Here is a 20000-nt window from a genome sequence, read left to right on the forward strand (position 1 = left end):
GTGTGTGTCTCTCTGCATGTGTGTGTACGTCGATGGATTCCTCTGATTGGCTGACTGTGGTGTCTTCAGATGGCGACGGCTCAGAGTTTGGAGGACCTGAAGGGGGTCATGGCAGGTAGCTGGGAGTACCTGGAGCTGGCCGGCTGTAACCGACCAATCAGCAGCCTGGACGAGCGTGACGCCCTAGTGGACGACCTGGTTAGCTTCACCCTGGTCACCAGGCTGGAGCTGCCTCTGCAGAGGTGGACAACCTTCTATACACTCTACATCTATACCCATTAACGTATCCAACTATATATATACAGTATATCTATATAGATCAACCTTCTATACAGTCTAGATCTATACCCATTAACGTATCCAACTATATATATACGGTATATCTATATAGATCAACCTTCTATACACTCTAGATCTATACAGATAAACATATCCAACTATATCTATACAGTAGATCAACATACTGTAAATCTATATAGATCAACATACTGTATATCTATATAGATCAACATATTATACTATATAGATATATATACAATATATCTATATAGATCCACGTTCTATATACTCTATATCTATACCGATTAGCCTATCCAACTATATATATATACAATAGATCTATATAGATCAACCTTCTATATACTCTATATCTATACCGATTAACATATCCAACTATCTATATACAGTATATCTATATAGATCAACCTTCTATATACTCTATATCTATACTGATTAACATATCCAACTATATATATATACAATATATCTATATAGATCAACATACTGTCTATCTTTATAGATCAACATACTGTATATCTATATAGATCAACATGCTATATACTATATATACTGTATATCTATAGAGATCAACATACTATTTATCTATATAAATCAACATATTATGTACTATATATACTGTATATCTACATAGATCAACATATTACACAACATATATACATTATATCTATATAGATCAACATACTGTATACTATATATCTATATAGATAAACATATTATACTATATATATACAATTTATCTATATAGATCTACATACTGTATATCTATATAGATAAACATACTATATACCATATAGATAAACATACTATACACTATATATACTCTTATCTATATGTATAAACATTTACTACCACAGGGCCAATCTGTTACCTGGATTCAGAAAAGTGTACTGATATTCCTGATCTGTCTGTCTGTCTGTCTGTCTGTCTGTCTGTCTGTCTGTCTGTCTGTCTGTCTGTCTGTCTGTCTGTCTGTCTGTCTGTCTGTCTGTCTGTCTGTCTGTCAGGCTTCGAGAGGGTCTGAAGACACTTGGAGTATTTGAACAGGTGAGCTGGTTCCCTTGTTTATTAATTAGTATTTGTAGTAATAGTAGGTAGTTTTGTAGTAGTTGGTCATTTAGTAGTAGTTGGTCGTTTAGTAGTAGTTGGTCGTTTAGTAGTAGTTGGTCGTTTAGTAGTAGTTGGTAGTTTAGTAGTAGTGGGTCGTTTAGTAGTAGTAGTAGGTTGTTTAATAGTATGAGGTCATTTAGTAGTATTAGGTAGGTTGTTTAGTAGTAGAAGTAGTAGTAGGTAGATTAGTAGTAGTAGTAGAAGTAGGTAGTTTAGTAGCATTAGGTAGTTTAGTAGTAGTTGGTAGTTTAGTAGCTAAGTAGCAGTAGGTAGTTTAGTAGATAAGTAGCGGTAGGTAGTAGTAGTAAAGGTGGTGGTAGGTAGTAGTAGTCGTGGTGGTGGTGGTAGTTGGTAGTTCAGTATCAGTAGGTAGTTTAGTATCAGTTGGTGGTGGTGGTGGTGGTGGTGGTGGTGGTGGTGGTGGAGACGGTGGTGGTGGTGGTGGAGACGGTGGTGGTGGAGACGGCGGTGGTGGTGGTGGGGGTCCAGCAGCAGTAGGTAGTGTGGTGGTGGTGGTGGGGGTCTAGCAGCAGTAGGTAGTGTGGTGGTGGTGGTGGTGGTGGTGGTGGTGGAGACGGTGGTGGTGGAGAAGGCGGTGGTGGTGGTGGGGATCCAGTAGCAGGTGGTGGTGGTGGTGGTGGGTGTCCAGCAGCAGTAGGTAGTGTGGTGGTGGTGGTGGTGGTGGTGGTGGTGGTGGAGATGGTCCAGTAGCAGGTGGTGGTGGTGGTGGTCGTCCAGTAGCAGGTGGTGGTGGTGGTGGTGGTCCAGTAGCAGGTGGTGGTGGTGGTGGTCCAGTAGCAGGTGGTGGTGGTGGTGGTGGGGGTGGTGGTCCAGTAGCAGGTGGTGGTGGTGGTGGTGGTCCAGTAGCTGGTGGTGGTGGTGGTGGTGGTGGTCCAGTAGCAGGTGGTGGTGGTGGTGGTGGGGGTGGTGGTCCAGTAGCAGGTGGTGGTGGTGGTCCAGTAGCAGGTGGTGGTGGTGGTGGTGGTGGTGGTCCAGTAGCAGGTGGTGGTGGTGGTGGTGGTGGTGGTCCAGTAGCAGGTGGTGGTGGTGGTGGTGGTGGTGATGGTCCAGCAGCAGCAGTAGATAGTGTGGTGGTGGTGGTGGTGGGGGTCCAGCAGCAGCAGTAGGTAGTGTGGTGGTGGTGGTGGTGGTGGTGGTGGTGGTCCAGCAGCAGCAGCAGTAGGTAGTGTGGTGGTGGTGGTGGTGGGGGTCCAGCAGCAGCAGTAGGTAGTGTGGTGGTGGTGGTGGTGGTGGGGGTCCAGCAGCAGTAGGTAGTGTGGTGGTGGTGGGGGTGGGGGTCCAGCAGCAGTAGGTAGTGTGGTGGTGGTGGTGGTGGTGGTGGTGGTGGGGGTGGTGGTGGTGGTGGGGGTCCAGCAGCAGTAGGTAGTGTGGTGGTGGTGGTGGTGGTGGGGGTCCAGCAGCAGCAGTAGGTAGTGTGGTGGTGGTGGTGGTGGGGGTCCAGCAGCAGTAGGTAGTGTGGTGGTGGTGGTGGTGGTGGTGGTGGTGGGGGTCCAGCAGCAGTAGGTAGTGTGGTGGTGGTGGTGGTGGGGGTCCAGCAGCAGCAGTAGGTAGTGTGGTGATGGTGGTGGTGGGGGTCCAGCAGCAGCAGTAGGTAGTGTGGTGGTCCCAGGTGGTCCCAGGTGGTCTTCAGTGTTCTCTGGGGTCTGCAGGTCCAGCTCAACCCGGCGGTCTTCTACAGGACCTTCTGTGGTCCGGAGGAGGTCCTGGACGCCCACACCCTCAGTCACCTCCTCACCCCCAAGCGTCTCCTCACCCCCCCGCCCACCCGGCTCCGGAGAGCACGGCCCCTCCCCCCCAAGCAGGAGAAGGGGGAGGAGCTCCGGGGCCCACGGCTCCTCCCCCCCAAGCAGGAGAAGGGGGAGGAGCCGGCTGTCCTCTCCTACTGGAGAACGTTCCTGCAGGACTGTGAAGGTACCTGCTGCTAACGGGATCAGGAGTTCTCTCTCTGACTGACTGACTGACTGACTGACTGACTGACTGACTGACTGACTGACTGTCTCTCTCTCTATTACTGACTGACTGACTGACTGACTGACTGACTGACTGACTGTCTCTCTCTCTATTTCTATCTTTGTCTGTCTGTCTGTCTGTCTGACTGACTGACTGACTGTCTCTCTCTCTATTTCTATCTTTGACTGACTGACTGACTGACTGACTGTCTCTCTCTCTGTTTCTATCTTTGTATGTCTGTATCTGTCTGTATGTCCGTCTCTCTCTGACTAACTGTCTCTCCCCTCTCCTCCAGAGGGCAGGAGCTCGGTCTCCCTCCAGGACGTCCTGCGCTTCACCACGGGGGTGGAGGTGGTGCCGGCGGCAGGCCTCCTGCCCAGCCCCTCCCTCTCCCTGGGGGAGGAGGCCCTGTTCCCCCGGAGCGACCCCAGCGCCAACCTGCTGCTGCTGCCCAGCACGTCCTCCTGCTACCAGGCCTTCAAGAGCTCCCTGGAGCAGGCTGTCAGCCACCACACGCACCTGCTGCACACATAACACACACACTGTGCACGTCACACACACACACACAAACATAGCACATCACACACACACACACACACACACACACACACACACACACACACACACACACACACACACACACACACACACACTGTGCACATAACACACACACACACTGTGCACATAACACACACACACACACACACTGTGCACATAACACACACACACACACGCGCACACACACTGTGCACATAACACACACACACACACACACACACACACACACACACACACACACACCTGCTGTATATATAGCGTACACACAGGCTTCTATGATTTTATGTTTTTATACTACTGGTATGATTAAGGAAAATGCTCGTCTCTTATTTTGAAAGGACTGAGTTGTGTTACTTCCACTCCCAGTGTCCAAGCTTCTCAGTGCATGTTTGCTTTGGTTGGTGATAGGTGTAGGTGGTTTACTGTCTTAGCCTGCATGGATGGTTGAATATATCTACTGCTGCTACTGTAAAAATCTACTTTGTCTTCTTTATGTTGAGTCAATGTGCTCTGATCATCCATTATCATGTTTTGTTATAAACCACCTGGACAAATAAACGTGCCTCGTGTGTTGGTTGAGAGAGAGAGAGACACACACAAACACACACACGAACCTGAATTACACCCACAGAGATGACGAGTACCATGGTTGTCCGGTAGGGGGAAGTAAAGAGCAGACAAACATCCAAAAAGACAATAAAGATTATTGGAGCAACTCAGCAGAGTGACAGTTGAAATCTTAGCAGTTGAAAATAGAAATAGAAAGTAACACATGGGTAGCATTCAGTTGCGGTCACAGAGAACAATGCTTTGGGAGTTGCAAACTTTCGCAGTACAGATCCCACCCTTGGCTCTTCAGGTGCACAAGCAGCCTCTCCTCCACATTTCTGAGATTCATAGCGGCAGATTCAAGAGCTGTAGGGGTAGACTTATCTCGTGCTGGAGAGAGAGAGAGAACTGCAGCAGAAATGCGAGCGTATGAGTTTCTAAATGTGTGATTTGTGGATCTGAGAAATTTGAGATGGTGTAACTGTTGTGTTTGGTGGAGAGGACCTAAATTCTACAAGTTTGCAAATTCTAAACATATTTCTCTCTGACTTCAAATTGACTGATGACTCGTGGGACTTTCTATTTTTTATTTTCCACAGCTCCACATTTCAGTAAATATTAGTAAATATTTAACAGATAGACAGGTCAAGTACTTCAAACATGTCAAAGGGAAAAGTATTGATATAATATTTAATTTGAGAATTTCGGAGGCGCTTCTGCTGCTCCACGAGACCAGGTTCCGCGTCATCGATGGACGCTACGTCACCTCACGCCACGTCATCTGACGCCACGTCACCGCGTAAACAGAAAACATGGCGGCGTCTGTCCGGGAGAAGCAGGCAGGTTTGTAGAATAATGTTTAATTCGCTCCTCTGTTGAGGGTTGTGATGTCATGTGGACTAAAGAAATGACAGCAGGCTGTAAAACGAGTTGTCAGAGACGATGAGACAGCTGCTCCAGACCAGCTAGTAGAAGTTCATAGTTTCATTTCATGTTATAACATTATCTGAACAGTCCTCAGCAGCCTGATAAGAGAGGACCAAAGCACGTAAGGCCACAGCTCAGTGTATTATAGGTAAGAAATATTATCTAAATGCGTAACAAGCTCACATATTCCGTGTCAGGAAGAAGGACAGAGAATCAGAATTGGACGTTATGATGACAAAGCTTGCACCGTAAACGTGTATGTCCTGACCGGGGATAACGAAAGAAGGGGATATGCGCCCTCTGGTTACGTGATGACGTCTGGGGTTTTGAACACTGGAAGAAGTATCATGATAATAAATAGTTCGACTTTTGATAATGTGCCTCTTCAAACCCTATTATGGAACACATGTGACATGTCTTTCTACCTATTGGTCTGCCTCTCTGACTGTCTATCGTGTCTGTGTCTGTCTATCGCTCTGTCTGTCTGTCTGTCTGTCTGTCTGTCTGTCTGTCTGTCTGTCTGTCTGTCTGTCTGTCTGTCTCCAGCTGCTCTGAAGCGCATGCTGAATTTTAATGCTCCCCCTCTGAAGAACACAGCATCTGAACCAGTATGGAAGGTACGCAAATACTACAGGAATACTACAGGGTTGCTACAGGAATACTGCAGGAGTACCACACGATTACTACAGGAATACTAGAGGAATACTGCAGGAGTACTGCAGGATTACTACTGGAATACTGCAGGATTACTACAGGATTACTACAGGAATACTACAGTATTACTACAGGAATACTGCAGGAGTACCACACGATTACTACAGGAATACTAGAGGAATACTGCAGGAGTACTACAGGATTACTGCAGGAATACTGCAGGATTACCACAGGATTACCAAAGGAATACTAGAGGAATACTACAGGGTTGCTACAGGAATACTGCAGGAGTACCGCACAATTACTGCAGGAATACTGTAGGAATACTGTAGGAATACTGTAGGATTACTGCAGGATTACTACAGGATTACTACAAGAATACTAAAGGAATACTAAAGGATTATTACTTGAGTAATGCTGGTTTAATACGGTTGTACTGCATGATTGCTATGGGAATACTGCAGGAATACTGCAGTATGACTACAGGAATACTGCAGAATAACTACAAGAATACTGCAGTATTATTGCAAAAATACTGCAGAGATACTACATGTTTGCATTCATAATGAATACTGAAGGCAAGCTTTTGAGATGCTTTCTCACCACTACAGAAATATATACACATAAACGTACATAAATGCTACTCTCACACAACACACAGACAACATGGCCCCTCCCCCAGCTAGCATATAGATCCAAGATGGGAAATGATGCTGGTTGTGTTACCTGTCTGGTGACCTTTGACCTCCTGTGTTCCAGGTGCTGATCTACGACCGCTTCGGTCAGGACATCATCTCTCCTCTCCTGGCTGTCAAGGAGCTACGTGACATGGGCATCACACTGCACCTGTGAGAGACACACACACACACACACACACACACACACACACACACACACACACACACACACACACACACACACACTGTGAGACCTGAACCTTAACGCACACATCTTGTTGTAATGTATGGGTCTAATGTCTGTCTGTCTGTCTGTCTGTCTGTCTGTCTGTCTGTCTGTCTGTCTGTCTGTCTGTCTCCAGTCTGCTCCACTCTGACAGAGACCCCATCCCAGATGTTCCAGCCATCTACTTTGTGATGCCCACCGAAGAAAACATCGACCGCATCTGTCAGGTACTGTGTGGTGCACCAGTATTGTGTGCATTGGTGTAGTGTGTATAAGTACAGACTGTATGTGTGTGTGTGTAGACATAATACAGATTCACGTAAGAATCTCCATGCATATCTTCTACAGTTCTGAACAGGTTCACAACTTCCAAAAAAGTCTTAAGTTTGCATTTGTGTATTTAAAATTCATCAAATATAAAAACGGCGTCATCTTATACACGCTTTACTGTGTGTGTGTGTGTGTGTTACTGTGTGTGTGTGTGTGTGTGTGTGTGTGTGTGTGTGTGTGTAGGACCTGAGGAACCAGCTGTATGAGTCCTACTGCCTGAACTTCATCTCGGCCGTCAGTCGGAGCAAACTGGAGGACATCGCTAGCTCTGCACTGGCGGCTAACGCGGTCACCCAGGTTACCAAGGTAACGCTCCCTAACGTTACAGGGGTCTACGCTAGGGTTTTAGCTTACACCATTCTACCACTCCCTATGCAATGTGATGTCGCCATGACATCACTACCATGATCGATGACATCACTACCATGATCGATGATATCACTACTCTGATCGATGACATCACTACTCTGATCGATGACATCACTACCCTGATCGATGACATCACTACCATGATCCATGACATCACTACTCTGATCCATGACATCACTACTCTGATCCATGACATCACTACTATGATCCATGACATCACTACAATGATCCATGACATCACTACTAACTATGGTCCATGACATTATTATTATTAATATTATTTTATTGGATTTGTGAGTGTGATTGGTTGTTTTCGGAGTATTGACCTGTTATTGGTTGGTGGTACTGAGTATTGGTGTGTTATCGATCCTCAGGTTTATGATCAGTATCTGAACTTCATCACCCTGGAGGACGACATGTTTATCCTGAGTCACCAGAACAAAGAACTCATCTCCTACCATGGTAGCACACACACACACACACACACACACACGCAGACACGACGCACGCACACACGCAGACATACACGCAGACACACACATATGCAACCACAAATATACACATGCAAACTCATAAACTTGGGTCAAATATACAGTCAATTCAATATGTCTCTCTCCCTGTCCCTGTCTCTCCCTCTGCCCAACTCTTTGTCCGTCTCTCTGCCCGTCTGTCTACTTGTCTTTCGTCCGTGTGTGTGTGTGTGTGTGTGTGCGTGTGTGTGTGTGTGTGTGTGTGTGTACGTGTGTGTACGTGTGCAGCCATCAACAAACCAGACATACTGGACACAGACATGGAGGCCATCATGGACACGATGGTGGACTCCCTGTTCTGCTTCTTCGTCACTCTGGGTGAGGCCCGGGGCCGGTCTGGGGGCCGTGTGTGTCATGTTGTGTGTATTGCCTGGATAATGTGTCTGAAATGTGTTTAATGTGCGTGTGTGCATTGCTTGTCTAATGTGTGTAATGTGTGTGTGTTGGTAAAATGTGTGTGGGTGTGTATTGTGTGTGTGTGTGTAATGTGTTTGTGTGTGTGTGTGTAATGTGTGTGTATCAGGTGCCGTACCGATCATCAGATGTCCGACAGGAAATGCTGCTGAGATGGTCGCCGTGGTAAGTTCTGATTGGCCAACTGGATGGCGCATCTATGTGTGTGTGTGTGTGTATGATTTATATTGATATACACAAACACGTGTAGTTCATCTGTGTGTGTGTGTGTGTGTGTGTGTGTGTGTGTGTGTGTGTGTGTGTGTGTGTGTGTGTGTGTGTGTGTGTGTGTGTGTGTGTGTGTGTGTGTGTGTGTGTGTGTGTGTAGAAGCTTGATAAGAGGCTGCGGGAGAACCTACGAGACGCCAGGAACAGCCTATTCACCGGAGACACCATGACCGGGGGCCAGTTCAGGTAGACTACAGCTCCCAGCATGCACTGCCTCCACAGGTCACATTGTAGACTACAGCTCCCAGCATGCACTGCCTCCACAGTTAATTCTCTCTCTCTCTAGTTTCCAGAGACCTCTGTTTGTTCTGGCCGATCGTAACCTGGACCTGGCCACGCCCCTCCACCACACCTGGACCTATCAGGCGCTCATCCACGACGTCCTGGTGAGCAGCCAATCAGCGCTCACATTTCTGAGGCCTAATCTTAACCGCAGAACACTTAACGTTTGTGTGTGTGTGTGTGTGTGTGCCGTTGTGTTGTGGTTGCGTGTGTGTGTGGTGGCCTGTGTGTGGTTGCCTGTGTGTGTGTGTGTGTGTGTGTGTGTGTGTGTAGGACTTCCACCTGAACAGGGTGTCAATGGAGGAGGGTTTGGGGGCGGAGTCTTCCCCGGCCGGCGCCAGACCGAAGAAGAAGAACCGCAAGACGTACGACCTCACGGCCGTGGACGCCTTCTGGCAGAAACACAAGGGCAGGTGGGTTACCTGGGGGGGGGCAGGTGTGTTACCTGGAGGGGGGAGTATGGAGTAGTATGGAGGCCTGTGATTGGTCAGGTGTAGATTCAAGCCGTGTGATTGGCCGTTGCAGCCCGTTCCCAGAGGTGGCGGAGTCGGTCCAGGAGGAGCTGGACCGGTACCGCGCCCAGGAGGACGAGGTCAAGAGGCTGAAGACCATCATGGTACCCACTCTATGTTACAGATCTAGACTATAGATCTACATTACTGGTCTACATTATATACTGACTCTAAATGATATACGACTCTACATTACAGATCTACATTATATAATGACTCTATACTATAGATCTACATTATAGATCCACATTATATACTGACTCTAAATTATAGATCTACTTTATAGATCTAAATTATATGATGACTATATATTATAGATCTACATTATAGATCTACATTGCAGATCTACATTATATAATGACTACTTTATAGATCTACATGATATACTGACTCTACATCATAGATCATTATATACTGACTTTACATTATGTGTGTGTGCCTGTGTGCCTGTGTGTGTGTGTGTGTGTGTGTGTGTGTGTGTGTGTGTGTGTGTGTGTGTGCCTGTGTGTGTGTGTGTGTGTGTGTGTGTGCCTGTTTGTGTGTGTGTAGGGTTTAGAGGGAGAGGATGAGGGGGCGATCAGCATGCTGTCAGACAACACAGCCAAGCTCACCTCAGCTGTCAGGTAACTTTACCTTATTACACCTAATATACTTTACCTGAATATACCTAATATACTTTACCTTAATACACCTAATATACTTTACCTTAATACACCTAATATACTTTACCTGAATATACCTAATATACTTTACCTTGATACACCTAATATACTTACCTGAATATACCTTATACCTTACCTTAATACACCTAATATGCTTTACCTTAATACAACTATTATACTTTACCTTAATACACCTAATATACCGTACCTGAATATACCTTATGCACCTTACCTTAATACACCTAATATACTTTATCTGAATATACCTAATATACTTTACCTGTATATACCTTAAATACCTTACCTTAATACACCTAATATACCTTACTTTAATATACCTATAATATACAATACCTAAATATATCAAATATTATTTTCTTCCATATTTTTCATATGCCTTACCTTAATACAACTTAGAAGGTAGTTATTGATGAGTTACGTGATCAGAAGGTAGTTATTGATCTGCTATGTGATTAGAAGGTAGTTATTGATGAGTTATGTGATTAGAAGGTAGTTATTGATCTGCTATGTGATTAGAAGGTAGTTATTGATGAGTTATGTGATTAGAAGGTAGTTATTGATCTGCTATGTGATTAGAAGGTAGTTATTGATCTGCTATGTGATTAGAAGGTAGTTATTGATGAGTTATGTGATTAGAAGGTAGTTTTTGATGAGATATGCGCTGTGCTATATGTTATTGATCTGGTATCCGTCTCAGCTCTCTTCCTGAGCTGTTGGAGAAGAAGCGACTGATTGACCTCCACACCAACGTCGCGACGGCCGTACTGGACCACATCAAGGTAACCATGGCGACCGCACACACGGTGTCCATGACAACAAGCTGTCCGGCGACGGGTCAGAGACACGTTGTGATGCGGGAGCTGCGTGCACCGTGCAGGCGACTCACCCCGCAGTGGGCGCTGGTTCCATTCCCCGCTGCGGTCGTACGAGGGCCGCACGATTATCGCCAAAATGATTATCACGATTATTTTGATCGATATTGATATCGCGATTATTTACCACGATTATTCATTGAGAAGAAAAATCTTTCGAATTTCTACCACCCCCTAGTGGTAGGAGCCACACACTGCGCTCAGCGGCAAATTGCCGCCAGGCCACGCCCGGGAGCGCTTGGTTTGCTCTGCAGCGGAGGTAGAGCGCATGCTGCATGGGCGGGGCTCGTTTCTTTTTTGGTTTTCTTTTTCTTTTTCTTTTTCGCGGATGCATTATTTAAAAGAAATATCGCGAAAATATCGCGAGAACACTACGTGTCATCGTGGGACGCCAATATCGTCATCGCGATAAAAAAATAGATATATTGTGCAGCCCTAGGTCGTACCCGGCTCTGCCTCTCCAAGAGGCCACACATATGACATCAACGCATAGTAAATGTCTGTGTGTGTCTGTGTGTGTGTCTCTCTCTCTGCGTGCATGTGTGTGTGTGTCTCTCTCTGCATGTTTGTGTGTGTGTCTCAGAGTCGTAAGCTGGATGTGTACTTTGAGTACGAGGAGAAGCTGATGAGTAAATCTACTCTAGACAAATCCCTGCTGGATGTCATCAGTGACCCTGACGGTAACACACACGCGCACACACTATTACTGTTGCTATGTGATAATTGTGTTTTATTACTTATTTTTTCTTAATACATATTTTTATTGAAATACCAAAAGTAGTTACAATGACTTATCAGCAAGGTTAACGGGTTTTATTACTGTGTCTCCATTAATATCTCTGCTTGTGTGTGTGTGTGTGTGTGTCTCTCTCTCTGCATGTGTGTGTTTGTGTGTCTCTCTGCCTTTGTGTGTTTCTCTCTGCGTGCGTGTGTGTGTGTGTCTTTTTCTTTCCAATTGTGTGTGTGTGTGTCTCTCTGCATGTGTATGTTTGTGTGTTTGTTGCATTTGTGTGTTTATTTCTGTGTTTGTGCGTGTGTTTGTGTCTCTCTCTGCGTGCGGTGTGTGTGTGTGTAGCCGGGACCCCCGAGGATAAGATGCGGTTGTTTCTGATCTACTACATCACCGCCCAGCAGGTTCCATCCGAGGTAGGGAGGCGTGCACGTGAGCGTGTGCACGTGAGCGTGTGCATGTGAGAGGGTGCACGTGAGTGTGTGCACGTGAGCGTGTGCACGTGAGAGGGTGCGTGTGAGAGGGTGCACGTGAGAGGGTGCACGTGAGTGTGTGCACGTGAGAGGGTGCACGTGAGAGAGTGCACGTGAGAGGGATTGGGGCTCGGTGTTTGAGGTTGACGTCGTTTCTAACCTGGTACCAATCCCGGCCCATGTGGGAGGCTGTCCAGGGAGGTTGTGAAATGCGCTAAAAGCAGTTTGTTGGTATTGACCGCGCCCCTCTTCAGGTGCTTCCCATTGGGAGCTTGGAGGCTCCTCACAGAAGGGCAGCTGTAAACAAACCGGGTATGAAGAGAGGAATAAACCAACACAACATGTCTCCGGCTCTTTGAGGACACTCTGTCCTCAGGTCCAGTCCTGATGGGCCAATGGGACCCCACAGGAACCCTGGTTCTGAGCCGGTTCTGAGCTGGATCTGACCCGGTTCTGACCTGGTTCTGGTTCCGACCTGGTTCTGGTTCTGACCTGGTTCTGATCCGGTTCAGACCTGGTTCTGAGCTGATTCTGATCCGGTTCAGACCTGGTTCTGATCGGGTCCTGATCTGGTTCTGGTTCTGACCCGGTTCAGACCTGGTTCTGAGCTGATTCTGATCCGGTTCTGATCCGGTTCAGACCCGGTTCTGGTTCTGACCCTGTTCTGATCCGGTTCAGACCTGGTTCTGATCTGGATCTGGTGCTGACCTGGTTCTGACTCGCAGACTCTATTTTCTGCCTGTGTGACTTTGCGATGTTAAAAGCAGAGAGCAGGTGAACACGGGCCTGTGGACGCTGGGGTCGCTGTGGGTCGGACTGGAAGTGACCAATAAGATGGGCTGAGGAGGTTCTGGTCTTCTAAAGTCTATAACCCCATCATAACCCTACCAAAACCCGCCATAACCCTACCATAGCTCACCATTACCACACCATAACCTGAACATAATCTGACCATCAGTCTATAGCCAGGTCGTGCTGGGGATATGGTCAGGTTATGGTTATGGTCAGGTTATGGTTATAGACAGGTTATGCTGGGGTTATGGTCAGGTTATGTTCAGGTCATGGTTATTGTGGGGTTCTGGACAGGTTATGCTGGGGTTATGGTCAGGTTATGGTTATGGTCAGGTTATGTTCAGGTCATGGTTATTGTGGGGTTCTGGACAGGTTATGCTGGGGTTATGGTCAGGTTATGGTTATGGTTGGGTTTGGTCTGGTCTGACTCAGGCGCTCGTAATGTGAACGTGTCGCTGTTCCCCGTTGAAGCAACAGTGAATAGAAAAGCTGAACCTGGGCCAACGGTGGACCAATAGGAACCCAGACTGCCTGCCAGCCCCTCCCCTCATGCAAGCCACTGAAAACATCGCACACAAACGCACACACACACACACACAAGGACACACACAAACCAACACACACACAAACCTACAAACGGACACGCATAAACCCCCCCACACACACAGACACAAACCTACACACGCATGCACGCACGTACGCGAGCAAGCAAGCCAAACCTAAACACACACAAACGTACCCGCGCACACAAACCTACTTACCTAATCACGCAAAAAATGACACACGCACAAACAGTGCCTGTTTCACATTGGCAACGCCTAAAAACAATCCCATGAAACACACAAGCCCCCCCAATCACCAGAGCCCATCGCTGCCGTGTTCCAGGAAGGCTGTGGGCTCCGTCCGGCTTCCCAGAAGGGAGGGTTCACAGAACCGGAGCTGCTTGGGTTCCAGATGAACCCTGTCTCCCGGTGCCGAGCGGGGGGGGGGGGGGGGGGGGGGGGGTCCGGGTCACTGAGCAGAGGCACACACTGAGCGCCCCCCAGCCTCAGGGGTTAGGGGTTAGTGTTAGGTTTAAGGTCTAGGGTTAGGGCAAGAGGTTAGGTTTAGGATTAGGGTTAGGAGTTAGGGTTAGGAGTTTGGGGTTTGGGTTAGGGGCTTGGTTTAGGGTTAGGGCTAGGGTAAGGGGCTAGGTTTTGGGTTAGGGGCTAAGGTTAGGGGTTATGTTTAGGGTAAGGTTTTGGGTAAGGTGCAACCAGCAACCTGCTGAGCCCTCGGCCCCTCCCAGCCTTGGCTGCTCCAGGTGCACCTAACCCCCCCCCCCCCCCCCCCCCCGGCACAACAAACAAACGCTAATGACCGGCGTCTGGCCGTGTGCTTGCGGTTCGGATCAGCGGGAGGAAAGAATGGCGTCATACTCCAAAGTATTCATCACAACAGCTCTGGTGTCCAAACCGCTGCTCGGATGGACGGACAGGAGCCGCGGGGGGGGGGGGGGGGGGGGGCTTGGCTCCCGGGACGTGTCAGAGACAGAGCGTTGACGAGGCGGCCCGCGAAGGGGGATGAAGGGGCTGGAACACCGCCACCGCGCCGAGGACGGGACGGGACGGGGACCAGGGGGATGAGGTAGCGGAGCCGCGGTTTTGGAGCGTCAGGTTGCAACGCTGGGACGGCGCCCCTGGAAGGTAGCCGACGTCAGGGAGGGGAAAGGGATCCTTCTGAGAACCCAGCGGCCCTGGCGGGCGCGCGCTGTTTGGTCTAGCTCGCTGCTATTTCTGTAAACAGCTAATGCCGTCCACCTGGGACACGACACGAGATGTTTAGCTTCGACGGGGGGAAAATGGGAAGCGAAGGGCTTCGCTGTGCTTTGGCCCGGTCCCCCCCCCCCCCCCCTCTGTTCACAACCGTCCACTGTCGCCCAGCGGGGGGTCATCCTCTGCAGAGAGGCCTGCAGCCACCTGGAAGACGGGGGGCAGCCTGCAGGGGATGGACCACGGCCGGGGTCGTTTCGGGGCGGCATGTGCCTCAGGAGATAACATGCGGTCGGCTGGTCACCGGAAGGTTTGCTAGTTTGATCCCCGGCTGGGTCAATGCAAGGCAATATTGGGCAGCGCTCTGAGTGGCCACTGGTTGGAGAAGCGCTGTATCAGTGCATGTTGTAATGCAATGCTGTTTTGGTTGCGCTGTAATCCAGCAGACCAGCAGCTTGACTGTGGGGCTGAGCGAAGGACGGCCCCCGGCTGGCGGGCGCGGCCCGTGCTATCAGGGATAGTTTACGGCCCAGGGACGGTGGACTATGAGGGGCCAAGTTGGCCGTGCAGATAACAGATGGATGTTGATCCTGGAGGTTCGGCGCTCCCGGTACCGCTGTCCCCTCCGTCATCGCCTCTCCACGAGCTGCGTCAGGGTTTCCGCGTGTTGCATTAGAACAACGTGTCTGGAATCATCAAATGGTTTTGCTAAATACGCCGTTGCATGTTAATTAACCTGGGAAGACAAGCTGTAAGGGCTACCAGTAGGGGACAGCAGTAGGGGCTAGCAATAGGGCTTATGTTTGGGGTTAGCTGTAGGGGCTAGCAGTAGGGGTTAGCAGTAGGGGTTAGCAGTAGTGGTTTGCAGTAGTGGCTAGCAGTAGAGGCTAGCAGTAGGGGTTAACTGTAAGGGTAAGCAGTAGAGGCTAGCTGTAGGGGCTAGCAGTAGTGGCTAGCAGTAGAGGCTAGCAGTGGGGGTTAACTGTAAGGGTAAGAAGTAGAGGCTAGCTGTAGGGGCTAGCAGTAGTGGCTAGCAGTAGAGGCTAGCAGTGGGGGTTAACTGTAAGGGTAAGCAGTAGAGGCTAGCTGTAGGGGCTAGCAGTAGTGGCTAGCAGTAGAGGCTAGCAGTAGGGGTTAACTGTAAGGGTAAGCAGTAGAGGCTAGCTGTAGGGGCTAGCAGTAGTGGCTAGCAGTAGAGGCTAGCAGTAGGGGTTAACTGTAAGGGTAAGCAGTAGAGGCTAGCTGTAGGGGCTAGCATTAGTGGCTAGCAGTAGAGGCTAGCAGTAGGGGTTAACTGTAAGGGTAAGCAGTAGAGGCTAGCTGTAGGGGCTAGCAGTAGTGGCTAGCAGTAGAGGCTAGCAGTAGGGGTTAACTGTAAGGGTAAGCAGTAGAGGCTAGCTGTAGGGGCTAGCAGTAGTGGCTAGCAGTAGAGGCTAGCAGTGGGGGTTAACTGTAAGGGTAAGCAGTAGAGGCTAGCAGTAGTGGCTAGCTGTAGGGGCTAGCAGTAGAGGCTAGCAGTAGGGGTTAACTGTAAGGGTAAGCAGTAGAGGCTAGCTGTAGGGGCTAGCAGTAGAGGCTAGCAGTAGGGGTTTACTGTAAGGGTAAGCAGTAGAGGCTAGCTGTAGGGGCTAGCAGTAGTGGCTAGCAGTAGAGGCTAGCAGTAGGGGTTAACTGTAAGGGTAAGCAGTAGAGGCTAGCTGTAGGGGCTAGCAGTAGTGGCTAGCAGTAGAGGCTAGCAGTAGGGGTTAACTGTAAGGGTAAGCAGTAGAGGCTAGCTGTAGGGGCTAGCAGTAGTGGCTAGCAGTAGAGGCTAGCAGTAGAGGCTAGCAGTAGGGGTTAACTGTAAGGGTAAGCAGTAGAGATTAGCTGTAGGGGCTAGCAGTAGTGGCTAGCAGTAGAGGCTAGCAGTAGAGGCTAGCAGTAGAGGCTAGCAGTAGGGGTTAACTGTAAGGGTAAGCAGTGGAGATTAGCTGTAGGGGCTAGCAGTGTACGGCTCCAGGTACCCCGGGGTCTGACCGGTGGTGGGCTATCCTGTCATCTTCCTCATCCTCCTGGGCCCTCCCGCTCCCCCAGCCTCTCTCTGGGTCCCAGTGCTGACTCATAGCAGATGTGTGTGTAGGCTCTGGTTCTGGTCGGGCCTTGGCCGTCCTCGTGGTTTAAGCGGTGTCTGGCTGGGGAGAGAAGGAAGCTAGGAGAATGTTCTGGCAGCGCCGGTCCTACCGGGACGCTAACACTCTCTGAAGGCTGAGCGGCTGAAGCCAACCTGTGTGTGTGTGTGTGTCTACGTGCGTGCGTGTGTGTGTGTGTGTGTGTGTGTGTGTGTGTGTGTGTGTGTGTGTGTGTGTGTGTGTGTGTGTGTGTGTGTGTGTGTACGTGTGTGTGTGTACGTGTGTGTGTGTGTGTACGTGTGTGTTATAGTCCGACCTGGAGCAGTATAAGAAGGCTCTCTTGGATGCCGGCTGTGACCTTTCACCACTCAACTACATCAAGCAGTGGAAGTAAGTCTGTCTGTCATGTCTGTCATGTCTGTCATGTCTGTCTGTCTGTCTGTCTGTCTGTCTGTCTGTCTGTCTGTCTGTCTGTCTGTCTGTCTGTCTGTCTAGAGCTCTGGTACTGAGGTCTCTGAGACTATCTGATTCAGAGCTTTACATATGTAGTAGCTTAAATATTAATATCGTTAACATTGGATTATTGACTGGTTCTTCCATTAGAATAGAGATACAATAATAGAATGTTTCCTAGAATATCAGACGTGACCTCAGGATGTGATTCATGTGTCTCTGCTTATCAAGGGCCTTCACCAAGATGGCCGCCACTCCGGCCAGCTATGGCAGTGGGGGGGTGAAACCCATGGGGTGAGCGCACACACACACACACACACACACACACACACACACACACACACACACACACACACACACACACACACACACACACACACACACACACACACACACACACACACACACACACACACAAACCTGTACGCACACACCAAACACATGCGCACATGAACACAGACATGCACGCACGTACACACCTGCTAACGGAATGACGCTACCATGCTAAAACACAGGGTTTAAGGGGACTCATGTAAAACAAAGGGTTTAAGGGGACTCATGTCAAACAAAGGGTTTAAGGGGACTCATGTAAAACAAAGGGTTTAAGGGGACTCATGTAAAACAAAGGGTTTAAGGGGACTCATGTAAAACACGGGGTTTAAGGGGACTCATGTAAAAGACATGGTTTAAGGGGACTCATGTAAAACACAGGGATCAGGGGACACATGATAAAACACAGGGATCTGAATCCCCTGGAAGGAGAATTAATTCTATCCGTCAGCAAGATATGTTGGCGTCTCTATTTATGCCTTCCATGGAGACTGTTGCGCTGTCACTTAACAGCCTATTTGTGGCCACCTATCCGTCTCTCTCTCTCTCTCTCTCTCTCTCTCTCTCTCTCTCTCTCTCTCTCTCTCTCTCTCTCTCTCTCTCTCTCTCTCTCTCTCTCTCTCTCTCTCTCTCTCTCTCTCTCTCTCTCTCTCTCTCTCTAAAATCAATTCATTTCATTCAAATAAGCTTTTATTGGCACGAGGAATAAACAATTTACATTGCCAGAGCATTTCTCTCTGTCAATTGAGCCGATCTTTATTGCCGCGGATAATAGGCCAGTGCATTGCCAGGGCAGATGAATAATTAAATCAGCAGTATGAATATAAGTCACTGTGCTGCTGAGGTTGGAGCAGGATTCCTCCTAAATCAGTGGTGTGTGTGGGGCAGCCGGCCAGAGCTCCTCATCCTAAACCCTCCTGATGAGAGCAGCCTCGGGTTACTAGACAAGAACCACAGAGACATCTTAAAGGAGCCGAGTCGGCCCCAGCCTGCTCCATTCTACAGAGTGACAACAGTGGAAAGATTTGAGAGATTGACATCAGAGAAATCACCTGCGTATACAGCAACTCAAAGTCTGTCCCTTTCTCTACAGCTATAAGTCTGCAGCTTTCTCTACAGCTATGAGTCTGTACCTTTCTCTATATCTATGAGTCTGTACCTTTCTCTATATCTATGAGTCTGTACCTTTCTCTATATCTATGAGTCTGTACCTTTCTCTATAGATGTGAGTCTGTACCTTTCTCTACAGCTGTGAGTCTGTCTGTACCTTTCTCTATAGCTGTGAGTCTGTACCTTTCTCTACAGCTGTGAGTCTGTCTGTACCTTTCTCTATAGCTGTGAGTCTGTACCTTTATAGCTGTGAGTCTGTACCTTTCTCCATTAGTCTGTACCTTTCTCTATAGCTGTGAGTCTACCTTTCTTTATAGATGAAATAAGAGTTTGTAATTCGGGTTGTTAAGTTGTAATAACATGTGTTTCTGTATTCTCTCTCCCCAGTCTGTTCTCCAGAGTGATGAACTCTGGGTCTCAGTTTGTCATGGAGGGGGTCAAGAACCTGGTGATCAAGCAGCATGTGAGACGCACGCACGCACGCACACACGTGCACGCACACACATGTGCACGCACGTGCATGCACACGCACACACACACACACACACACACAGTCCGACAGTGTGCGTGCTGTCACCGTTGAAGACAATTAATTAGTATGATGGCAGGGTAACCACGGTGACGGTACAAACAGGAGCAAACATGAGCTCAATGAGGCTGGAAGCGCCACAGCCCCGTGTCACTGCTCTGGGGAGGAAGAGGAGGGTGAGGGTTATGATGAAGAGGGTGATGATGATGATGATGATGATGATGATGGTGAGGATGATGATGGATGCAGATGGTGGTTAGAGAAAATGTTTTCCTTGACAATGTCTTCTCAAGCCCTGTATAATATCATCACCACACACACACACACACACACTTCGCACACCACACACCACACACCACACACACCACACACACACATCCTGTCTCTTCCAATTGAGTTGTATTGAATATAGGAGAGCTTTATTGGCAGCCGCTCTCGGCGCCGGCACGGAGCAACAAGTGTCTGTGGTCTGTGTTGTGTTTGGAGAGGTATCTGA

General features: G+C 48.6%; 2 protein-coding genes and 1 long non-coding RNA gene across 5 annotated transcripts in view; all 3 read left to right on the top strand.

The window, feature by feature from the left end:
- Window positions 1-3953, top strand: part of g2e3 (G2/M-phase specific E3 ubiquitin protein ligase) — a 13222-nt gene extending 9269 nt beyond the window's left edge. Inside the window, exons 14-17 of the mRNA XM_030356343.1 lie at window positions 70-242; window positions 1305-1344; window positions 3078-3339; window positions 3674-3953. Of these exons, the coding sequence (XP_030212203.1) occupies window positions 70-242; window positions 1305-1344; window positions 3078-3339; window positions 3674-3912 (714 nt within the window). The 3' untranslated portion in view covers window positions 3913-3953. The remainder of the gene's footprint in view (window positions 1-69; window positions 243-1304; window positions 1345-3077; window positions 3340-3673) is intronic.
- A 1242-nt stretch (window positions 3954-5195) lies between these two features.
- Window positions 5196-20000, top strand: part of scfd1 (sec1 family domain containing 1) — a 19992-nt gene continuing 5187 nt past the window's right edge. Inside the window, exons 1-19 of one of the 3 annotated variants that reach the window (XM_030356346.1) lie at window positions 5196-5328; window positions 5959-6029; window positions 6826-6914; window positions 7106-7196; window positions 7483-7605; window positions 8043-8130; window positions 8427-8516; window positions 8722-8777; window positions 8980-9065; window positions 9166-9265; window positions 9435-9574; window positions 9687-9777; window positions 10223-10296; window positions 11054-11135; window positions 11812-11908; window positions 12304-12374; window positions 17393-17472; window positions 17767-17829; window positions 19363-19438. In XM_030356346.1, the coding sequence (XP_030212206.1) occupies window positions 5298-5328; window positions 5959-6029; window positions 6826-6914; window positions 7106-7196; window positions 7483-7605; window positions 8043-8130; window positions 8427-8516; window positions 8722-8777; window positions 8980-9065; window positions 9166-9265; window positions 9435-9574; window positions 9687-9777; window positions 10223-10296; window positions 11054-11135; window positions 11812-11908; window positions 12304-12374; window positions 17393-17472; window positions 17767-17829; window positions 19363-19438 (1599 nt within the window). In that variant the 5' untranslated portion in view covers window positions 5196-5297. The other 2 variants (XM_030356344.1, XM_030356345.1) reach the window with 2 other exon arrangements.
- Window positions 12392-14574, top strand: LOC115543780 (uncharacterized). Its single transcript, XR_003976759.1, has 2 exons — window positions 12392-13478; window positions 13557-14574. It is a non-coding gene; the product is annotated as an uncharacterized LOC115543780 (long non-coding RNA).

This window comes from Gadus morhua, chromosome 5 (assembly GCF_902167405.1).
Source record: "Gadus morhua chromosome 5, gadMor3.0, whole genome shotgun sequence".
In the NCBI taxonomy this organism is placed as follows: domain Eukaryota; kingdom Metazoa; phylum Chordata; class Actinopteri; order Gadiformes; family Gadidae; genus Gadus; species Gadus morhua.